Source organism: Rhipicephalus sanguineus, chromosome 11 (assembly GCF_013339695.2).
Source record: "Rhipicephalus sanguineus isolate Rsan-2018 chromosome 11, BIME_Rsan_1.4, whole genome shotgun sequence".
NCBI lineage: Eukaryota > Metazoa > Arthropoda > Arachnida > Ixodida > Ixodidae > Rhipicephalus > Rhipicephalus sanguineus.
Window position 1 is genome coordinate 117,932,432 of NC_051186.1, and position 11,381 is coordinate 117,943,812.

Below are 11,381 nucleotides of genomic sequence, written 5' to 3' on the forward strand. Positions count from 1 at the left end.
CGTCGCCGGGTTGTCCGTGAACTCAAGAAAGGGTAGCACTGTACTTTTGGCTTGGTGGCACCCAGACTGCGGTTTTATCAGTTTAGAGCGACGGTCACTAAAGAAACGCTTGGCGTAGCCTCTGCGCGCACAGGATGTCTGCAGTATTGGCATCTACCATCAGCGTTGGAGCTAGCCACGCTGCCACAAACTTTTTTCGGAGGGGAGAGGGGGGGAGGGCTGGGGCACTTGCTGAGTGCCTTATGCCTTGCCTCTTTGAGAAAAAAATAATTTTCATTGTTTATTTTCGGTAACAGACCGCCTTCATCAATTTTTTTTTGGGGGGAAAGGGGTGCCCCAGGGCCTCCCCTGGCAACGGACTTGGTTGCAGCAGCCAATCAAAATTAGATGCTGAAATTGAGCTAAAAACGAAGTTCTGTTTTCTCAACGCGCCCTATACGGTGCCGTAGTTTATTCTGAGCACCTGCGTCTTTTCAATGGTTTAGCGCTTCCTACTTATTCGTCCGTTATGAAAAGAAATGTTGTCCACTACGCTTTTCCATTTAGCGTTGAAATATTTTCAGCTTGTGAATAATCAGGACAATGTTGTCGGCATTATACGTGGGTAGCATGTCCTAGCATTATTTTATTGATAATAAGCTTTGACGATGAGGAATGTGGACATCGATTCTAACATTATCGCTCGCAATAGTACACTGAAAGAAATCAGAAATAGCTGAATTCAATGAACTCACATTGTTATCCAGATTTGAAGGATAAAATCACGATGTCTTCGCAAAATCAAAGGTGACCTGCACGACTCCGACAGAACGCGTCCACCAAATTGTACGTTTGTTTAGCTACGTTTAATGGACCAAATGACGCCAGCTGGGTTTGCTTCTATGATTGCCGCTCTGTGTGGAAATGTGCGGTGTCGGAAAACGTTGAGGACGCTTTATATAAATTTATCTCGTATATATGCTTTATCGCGGAATTTCTTTATGTCCCGTTATAGTGGGGCATCCTCTCCAGCGCTCTCTAGTGGTTCTGATGCTATGACGCAGTGCCCGGAACACGCTGCTCACGCTGCCCAGAAGGTGTTCTGCTTTGGCGCTGGCCAAGACACGCTTCTCAGGTCCATGGGCTGATTTGGCGGTTCACGCCTCAAATTTTCATGCTGATGCTCCGAAAAATACTAAAGCCTTTCTTAGTGGCTTGCAAGTGCACACACTATGCAATGTACCTGCAGGCGCAGGCATTTTGCAACGCACGGATGCGCAGCTTGCAAGCTGCACAACGTTGTGTTTTGTAATTTTAAAATTTGACGAAATTAATACTTGTGGGTACTCTTTCCACAATGCGAGGTGTTTCGAAAAGTGTATTGCTCAGATGTTCAATTTCGGCAGTGTGTATGTATAAAAAAGGTCATAGTTTCGCCCTGAAGGCGCATCAATGAATGCGATAGCAAGAAATTGGAATGTTACAGGAAGAACGGCAAGCAGCTAGAAAACACACAAGGCGAGTGTGAACTAACAACTATTTCAGCTAGACACTTGCTGCGCGCTGCGCAAATGCAAAGGATGCGCGAATAGAACGCACAGGTATACGCAGGATGAGCGCGAACTGTCGCAGTTGTTACTTCAACTACTCTCTACTTAGGCTCTTCTAGCTAGCAGCTCACTCATTTTGCAAACGCGGCCGCTGCACTGACCAAACTGACCTTCGTGCGATACATAGCTTCAACGCCAGTATTGCGGTGAAAGCGCAAGACGTAAAAAAACTCCTCCTCAAGTGAAATGCCCGCGAGCACGGTCGACCACACCCTGTATGTCAAAATACGAGTCGGAGGTGCACATCCCAACTCCGGCGAAGCACAGGAGTTTTAGATAGGGGGCACAAGAAATTTGCGAGCCGCCAGCGCGCACGCGCAGAACACAAGCTGCTCTCGATCTTGCGTTCGCGTTGTCTGAAGACACTGTGTAGTGATCTCTTCTGTGCGGCGAACAAAGGCTGAGAGCGTGTGACCTCAAGAGAAGAAAATAAAAACGGCGCTTGGCAGTGTAACGGGAAGCAACGGCTCGCGTTCCCTGCTGGCGTCAATTCTGGTCACTAAAAAATTCCCCAGATCCCACGCGTTGTGGGAATCGGTTTCATGCGAAGCAATCAGTGAGTATGCTTCTATACCGTACTTTATGCCTTTGAGCCAAGCGTTACGATGTGGTTTGGCATGTTTTTTTGTAAATGTAGTAGCCGTGTGGTCATCGTTGTCTTTCCAGGCACGTCGACAACACTGGCGTTTAAAGGGTAACCTATGGTGCAACGTAACGTCAGCCCTCAAGTTAGAGTACATACGCCAGTATTATCGAAACTAAGTGCACCTTATCGTGCAGTCATGTGAATATTATACATAAATTACATTATTATATTCCACCGGGGTCGAGTAATGCTTCAATATAGCTTGCTGAATCATAGGAATTCAAATGCAATGTTTCTTAGACTGCTATAAAGCAGATCCCATACTGGAATCACAGACGTTAGTCTGATATGACGCCTGTATTGTTAGAGTACATATGTAGTGTTTATTGCTTTCTTGTAAAATTAGATAGCCGGCACCACCAACCCAATTAACCTTGAACCGCCATTACGCCTGCATAGGCTGTGTTTCCAAACCAGTTCATAGACCTGGCGTGGCTCTGTGGTAGAATACCTGATTGCCACCCAGAATGCTGGCGATCGATTGCAGCTGGGATTATAATTCTTATTCTTTCAATTCTTCGGATCAATGCTTCCGATGTCGGTTTTTCTTAATGCTCTCTCATTTAAATTACCAATGTCTGTTCTCACCGTTCCTGGGTATATATAAACTTTCAATCACCTGTGGCGCATACGCGTAGGCCTCGGCCCGTGGTATGTGCCACACGTGTCTGGAGGAAATGGTTTGACGACGTACGCGACAGGATTTTCACGTTATTCATGTCATGACCCGACAGTCATATTCGTGAAATCCTCTTACCCTCCCATGCGGATTTTGGTCTACACCAAGTTAAGGAGGCGACCGTTAGAGCACCCAGACGTAGGCGGCTAGACAGACAGACAGACAGACAGACAGATAGATAGATAGATAGATAGATAGATAGATAGATAGATAGATAGATAGATAGATAGATAGATAGATAGATAGATAGATAGATAGATAGATAGATAGATAGATAGATAGATAGATAGAAATGCTCAAAGTGCCAAATGTTCACTAAGGAATGCTTTGCATTTAAAAACCTCATTTGAGTCTAGTTGGTACCTAATCCTGAGGCTAAATTACAGCGCAAACGCACTTCTTTATCGTACTCACTTCTTTACTTCTTTGTCCCTGCAGCCACCTGAATATCATTTTATGTCTTCGGGTATCTGTTACGCTATAATCCTTGTTACACGTTTTGGTTTAGAGCTGTTGATAGGGCCGCATGTGCAATAAGGTTGCCTTGGTCTTATATATCCATTAGCGTTTGAGTGAATAAAGCTGATATTAGTCAGCGTTTGTGTCGTACGTTTATTTTCTTCGTGGGTGTCTTGTGTCTTTGCGCTGTAATGTTAGCCTCAGGATTCTGGACACGGTGTCAGATATATACCGTGATTCTCGTTCAGCCGTCTCGTCTGTTCCCTCCTGCAGCGTAAGCATACAAGAGCCAAAGCGTTCCCACTAGCTCACGCCACAACGATCCAAGGGACGCTCTTCTTTTTCCGTGGCCGACTGGCCACGAGTGGCGCGGCGCTACAACCCTAAAATGGAAAACTAGCGTGGTTCCCCATTGATACGACGCAAACGCAGTCCGGGCAACGATGCAGCATGGCCCGCGTCTCGCATAATATTAATTTCGCCACGTGCGGCATCCCGTGCGTTTCACCCTACACCGCGTATTGTGGAGTATCCAGGGAATCGAATTACGCATGTTCCCGATTAGTTATATCGTGTAGAGCTCCTTTATAAATTATGGAGTTCTTAGAGTGTCCTCATTAGTCCCAGTTTAGGCCTTTCCCTTTTTTCCATCGATCTCTCTCTATTTATAAGCAGCCTGTGTATGTATTGCAAATTGCGTTTTTTCTTGTGTTTGTATGTTACGTGAAAAGGCAGGCGATAAAGAAAAAAGGCGCGTTGAGTAATTGTGTAAGGCAGCGCGCTGCGGAGCGTGGGGTCGCAGGTTCAAATCCCCGCTGCGCACTTCGAGTATTTTTGTTTTTCTTAATTATTTTCACTTTTACATTTATGTATGTATTCATACATATATATAGTACGGGACATGACAGCGCCGTAACAATCCGGTGAGAGTACCGGCGATAACTCCGGCGATAACTACTATCGCAATAAAAACACCTTTGGAGCTTACGCGGCGTAGGCTTTCAGGTTAAGATGTTCTTCTCCATCTTATTGATCTGCTCCGCATATGGCGTGCATGAAATAGGTTTGATGTATATTGTCGCTTACTGAGCGCATTCTTAAGCCGTTCGCAATTGCAAATGAAAGCTCACTGTATGGTATGCCAGTCTTACAAGCCGCACATGACCGCTCTTGCAATGCAAAGGCTAGTTTCTATCAGTGGGCATGCGATAAAGTTGTGTCGGCAATTTTCCTTGGACTGACTGACTGACTGACTGACTGACTGACGACTGACTGACTGACTGACTGACTGACTGACTGACTGACTGACTGACTGGACTGACTGACTGACGACTGCTGACTGACTGACTGACTGACTGACTTACTGACTGACTGCCTGACTGACTGACTGACTGACTGACTGACTGCTGACTGACTGACTGCCTGACTGACTGACTGACTGACTGACTGACTGACTGACTGACTGACTGACTCTGACTGACTGACTGACTGACTGACTGACTGACTGACTGACTGACTGACTGACTGGACTGACTGACTGACGGACTGACTGACTGACTTACTCTGACTGACTGACCTGACTGACTGACTGACTGACTGACTGACTGACTGACTGACTGACTGACTGACTGACTGACTGACTGACTGACTGAACTGACTGGACTGACTGCTGACTCTGACTGACTGACTGACGACTGACTGACGACTGACGACTGACTGACTGACTGACTGACTGACTGACTGACGACTGACTGACTGACTGACTGACTGACTGACTGACTGACTGACTGACTGACTGGACTGACTGACTGACTGACTGACTGACTGACTGACTGACTGACTGACTGACTGACTGACTGACTGACTGACTGACTGACTGACTGACTGACTGACTGACTGACTGACTGACTGACTGACTGCTGAACTGACTGACTGACGGACTGACTGACTGACTGACTGACTGACTGACTGACTGACTGACTGACTGACTGACTGACTGACTGACTGACTGACTGACTGACTGACTGACCTGACTGACTGCTGACTGACTGACTGACCGACTGACTGACTGACTGACTGACTGACTGACTGACTGACTGACTGACTGACTGACTGACTGACTGACTGACTGACGGACTGACTGACTGACTGACTGACTGACTGACTGACTGACTGACTGACTGACTGACTGACTGACTGACTGACTGACTGACTGACTGACGACTGACTGACTGACTGACTGACTGACTGACTGACTGACTGACTGACTGACTGACTGCTGATGACTGACTGACTGACGACTGACTGACTGACTGACTGACTGACTGACTGACTGACTGACTGAATGACTGACTGACGACTGATGACTGACCTGACTGACTGACTGACTGACTGATGACTGGACTGACTGACTGACTGACTGACTGACTGACTGACTGACTGACTGACTGATGACTGGACTGACTGACTGACTGACTGACTGGGACTGATGACTGACTGACTGACTGACTGACTGACTGACTGACCCTGACTGACTGACTGACTGACTGACTGACTGACTGACTGACTGACTACGACTGACTGACTGACTGACTGACTGACTGACTGACTGACTGACTGACTGACTGACTGGACTGACTGACTGACTGACGGCTGATGACTGACTGACTGACTGACGGGACTGCTGACTGACTGACTGACTGACTGACGACTGACTGACTGACTGACTGACTGACTGACTGACTGACGACTGACTGACTGACTGACTGACTGACTGACTGACTGACTGACTGACTGCCTGACTGACTGACTGACTGACTGACTGACTGACTGACTGACTGACTGACTGACTGACTGACTGACTGACTGACGACTGACTGACTGACTGACTGACTGACTGACTGACTGACTGACTGACTGACTGATGACTGACTGACTGACTGACTGACTGACTGACTGACTGACTGACTGACTGACTGACTGACGACTGACTGACTGACTGACTGACTGACTGACTGACTGACTGACTGACTGACTGACTGACTGACTGACTGACTGACTGCTGACTGACTGACTGACTGACTGTGACTGACTGACTGACTGACTGACTGACTGACTGACTGACTGACTGACTGACGACTGACTGACGACTGACTGACTGACTGACTGACTGACGACTGACTGACTGAACTGACTGAACTGACTGAATGACTGACTGACTGACCTGACTGACTGGACTGATGACTGGACTACTGACTGACCGACTAATAAAAAGAATGGATTGAGCCGAAAGCTTTTTTTTGCGCTTGTCGATGTCGGTGTAGTCGGAAAATGCCAAAGCATTGCCCAAGTGCTCAGGATTTTAGGTTCAAAGCTGTTTATTTGATCAAGCTGGCGCGTGCCGGACCCGTATTTTTTTTCGAGTTACAAAAGCATCAAACAGGAGGACCAGGGCCATCGGGTGGATCTTCTGTAGTATTTCTTTAGTGGAGGACACGTCGCCACTTGTTGCGCCACATGCGGTGGTTGAAGGCCTCGTCATCTGGAAGCACGTCGTTGTTTGAGAGCACAATGATGGGCGTCCTGGAAATGGTCTGATCAGCCGAGTATTAACGCCATCGAATCTACGTCACCGCAAAAAATTTCTTTACACAGTATCAAAAGCAGACGACTCACAGTTTGGCTCTTTCCACACCAGGATGCGACGGCCCACGGTGTCCTGAAGTGGAAAGCTAGTGTAGCGGTTAAAGTTACGGATCGTACCGCGGTTAATGTATAAGGAAAGAACGGGGTCAAAAAAAGTTTTTTCCTGCACTCGGAGGGGACACAATCTCCATACAGTTTTTCTTGGGGACCGCCTTCTCGACCAGGCTATATAGGTTTTTTACAAAGGCCGACACTTCCTCGTGGATGCCATTAAACTGAAAGTTTATTAGTTCCATCATGGCATCAAACGACGCGGGCACACCCATGTAAAAGGTAGCGAGGTCACCGTGTGGGGCATCAAAGAGAGGCTGGGTGTGCTGCTACATTTCAATAAAGTCCAATGTGGTGTACGAGCACATTTCGTCATTAAACACCTGGATAGCTCGTTGGAGGCGCTTGTCGTCCAGGCGAATGAACCGAAACACCGGGTCTGCCAGCCACTTGGGGGTGCGCACAATGTTTGTCGACGGCGATACGGGGTTTTCGCGTAGCCAGTCGTAGATGGATTCTTCCGACGCTCCTTTTGAACGTTTTCGGTACTTTGCACCCGTTCTTGCGCGTACCTCGTCAGTGTCTCCACCGCTCGTCTGACCTCCATGGGCCTCGTCACATGCAACTGAATGTGGAAGTTTCGGGTACAGTATTTCCAAAACTCGCCCGGGCTCGTTTCCAGAACATTCGAGTTGTCCCAAAACATCATTTCTAACGTCGCGACCCCAATCATTTCCTCCCATTTTAATGTATTCCAATACTCGGGGCTCGCTATTGAAATACTTGACGATATGGTAGATGTCCCATGCACTGGCGCTTGTAGACCAAATTGACGAGCGATTTGGTCGTCTGACGAAGCTAGCGAAGATAACACATCGGCATGTGCCATTGCTCCAGCTGCAGTCGTGTAAGAGGTGGACGTGTGGGAGTGTAGTTCCTCGTGTGTGGAGTGCGACGGCAGCGATTCCGTACTGGGTGGGCCTTGCTCGAATCCTCTGATAATGTCGTGACAAATTGTCTCAGCCTCTCCGTCGTCTCGAGCGGGAAACACATCATGCACAAGCTTTCTTCGTTTTGGAACTGACTGTAGCTGCAGTGCCCAGCGTGGAGGGGGTTGTAAACTTTTTCCATCTACTCCAACCCCTGTTCCTGGTTCGGACACGTTTGGATCTGATATTTCTCCCACGCCTCGATCAGGTTCCGCAAATGCCGCCAGGGTTTCATTAATGTCATAGGTACTGTTCTCGTCGCTCGAACAAATAAACTTTGTAGTTTGTCCCTGGGAATATAGATGGCGTCACCAAAAAATAATTCCAAATGGTAATATAGGGGTACCTCATCTTCTGATTCTTGATCGTCAAGCTGACGTTTGCGTGATTCTGCCATGGTCCCTATTAAAAAGCAAAAAATGCAAGAATTCAGAATATAGCGTAGCTAACCGAAAAAAAAGTCTTACCGAAGGCGTCTTGAGTGTCCGCTTGAGGTCCTCCTGAGTGGACAGCCTGTTGAAGACTGAGTTCTGAGCTGCTGCAGACCTCTTTATATACCTCTCGCGCCGGCCTTGGAAGCCCTTTATAATTAGTGTAAAAACCCGTCTAGAACTAGTTACGATTGCGCGACAACTAGTTAGTTATTCTCCCGTCTCCTGCATGGCGCTCAGTGGCGCTCAGTTTGTTTGTCTTCTACAACAAAGGCGCTTTTTAAACACGTATTGTCCTTGTATGTCGCTGTTGTAGTTCCACTCAGAAAAAGTATATATATATATATATATATATATATATATATATATATATATATATATATATATATTTATATAAATATATCCCTTCTTCGGCTTCGACGACAGCGACATGCCTTTATTTTTTTTGTATGTCGCTGTCGTAGTTCCACTCAGAAAAAAGTATATACATATATATCTATATATATATATATATATATGTATATATATCCCTTCTTAGGCTTCGACGGCAACGACAACGACATGGCTTTATTTTTTTTGTATGTCGCTGTCATTGTAGTTCCACTCAGAAAAAGTATATATATATATATATATATATATATATATATATATATTTAAATATATCCCTTTTTAGGCTTCGACGACAACGACAACGGCGCAGCATTGTGAAGTAAATAAGAAACGAAACAAAAGTTGTGCTTTTTTATTTTGCTTTAAATAAACAGAACGATCTATTGTGGGAAAAATGGCACCGACCGTAGGGTTCTTGAAGCAACTTTTTTTTGATGCATTAATTTGAGCTTGCGCAATCTCCTGCAGCTCTGCCTTGTGTTCGGTAACTTCGGACTCCGTGCGAGCGAGGTTGAGTGGACGTCCGTGACGTGTGAGGCTGTTGTAACTTGCTTTGATGTTTTCGTTGGAGTGACGCAAGTAAGGCCCCACGTTCGAGGGTAAAGTAACACTGTCGGCAACTATGGTGTCTACGCCAGAGTGAACCACCAGTTCTGTGTCAATTTGACAAAAGGCGGCAATGTCTTGTAACGTTTCAGTACTGCCTGGGTCGTCCTTGTTAGACTTGCTTACTGCCAGTACCCCAAAACTCAAACTCGGTTGAATAGTGAGTGCGCCATCGTTTTTAAACCTCGGGTGAAGTAAGTATTTTCCATAGGGTCCAAATACTTCACGTGGCGCGTGTGCATATCGTCGGGTCGAAGCCGCATGGTGATGTTGGTATCTGGCTTTTGCACGTACGATTCGTAGTTTGACATGTTGCTAGTGGTGTAGGATACAACGTCAGCAGGCAGGCCAAGGTGTGTACGAGTTAGCAACTCGTTTCCCGCGTTATACGTTGGACCCATCTTTAGCCATGCGTCACTTGCAAACTGGTACTCATAGTTGACTATAGGTGTGCCCACGTGACCTTTGAACGGAAACTGGTTTACGAACTTGGTCAAGCGGGGACTTGCCTTGTCAATGTGAATAAAGTCGTAAGCAAAGTTGTGACGTGGTACACCCATGCACGCAGGTATGCTCTTTTCGTCATCGCCATCGTGGTCCTCGTTTCCGGGTGTGATCTTTAGACCCCAGTAGCTCTTAGGCAGATCCGAGTGGTCCTTCTCCTGAAATGGTAAATAATACTGTGGCTTCATCGGGTTGTTTGTCTCGCCTTTCTTCACATGACACATGCCGGTATCCAAGTGGTGGTTCAGTCCGACGGAGCTAAGGCCATAGACTAGCATGTCAGAGTTGACGGGTTGGGCAACCGAAGAGCCAGTCTTCCATGGCGTGCGTAAACCATGAGGGGTTACCTTGACAGAGCGACTAACAGCTCTTGTTTGAGCTGGTAGGTTAAGGTAGGTGCCGTGAGGAATGTAAAGATACGGCCGGTCCACTGGCAAGCGTGACATGATAGTCAGAACTCCTGGAAACGTTTTCTCGGTGTCATAAACTAAATTGGTCTTCAGCATTGCGTAGGCCCATGTGGTGAGTATTTTGCTGTCACGGAAGACTGTGACGACTCCGTGGTCGCGAGGTACGCGCAAAATCTGCTGAACCGGCTCTGTCGAATTTTCACCGTCACCTCCAACACCTGCTCCGCCTGGACGGGTGGGGGCGTCTGTGTGCATCTGCTGCGACATCTGCGCACCTTGTGTGTCGCCGGTAGTTGAGTCAGGCTGGTATCGCTTTGCGTCTGCTGTATCTGATTCCCCGTTATGTGCACGTTTCCGTCTATCTCCTGGCATTCCATAGAGACTACGGCCCAAGACGTATTGTTCCACAATATTCTTCGTGCCCAGACCAACTGCACCTAATGCAGAGTGCCAGTTACCCGTGCCTCTAAAGTCGTTCAAGAAGAGAGCCGCAGATGCCTGATCAGCAGCAAAGACGTCCTCGTGGCTCCTGGCCCGCTCGTAGGCTACGTCGTGCGACTTGGCTATGCCGTCGTCCTCGTCCACTGGAGCTCCGTTGCGCTGTGGATTCCCGGGACCCAGGTACCGGTGGCCTGGGAACAAAGGCATACTACTCTGGTTAGGAGATATACACATGGTAGTGGTAGCGACATTGACGACAGTTACACTCTTAGCCGCCTCTATTTGACTGACTGACTGAACTGACTGACTGACTGACTGAACTGACTGATTTAACTGATTGAACTGACTGACTGAACTGACTGACTGACTGAACTGACTGAACTGACTGACTGACTGAACTGATTGAACTGACTGACTGACTGAACTGACTGACTGACTGACTGACTGACTGACTGACTGACTGACTGACTGACTGACTGACTGACTGACTGACTGACTGACTGACTGAACTGATTGAACTGACTGACTGATTGAACTGACT

The 11,381-nt window shown here is 47.3% G+C and overlaps 1 protein-coding gene across 1 annotated transcript; it reads right to left on the reverse strand.

The window, feature by feature from the left end:
* Positions 1 to 6,855: 6,855 nt before the first annotated feature.
* LOC119375337 (uncharacterized) lies at positions 6,856 to 11,047 on the reverse strand. The gene is made up of 3 exons (XM_049411244.1): positions 9,780 to 11,047; positions 9,334 to 9,669; positions 6,856 to 6,955 (listed from the first exon to the last, which is right to left on the reverse strand). Exons 1-3 carry the CDS (start codon positions 11,045 to 11,047, stop codon positions 6,856 to 6,858), a joined length of 1,704 nt encoding a protein of 567 aa, XP_049267201.1.
* Between the last annotated feature and the right edge of the window lie 334 nt (positions 11,048 to 11,381).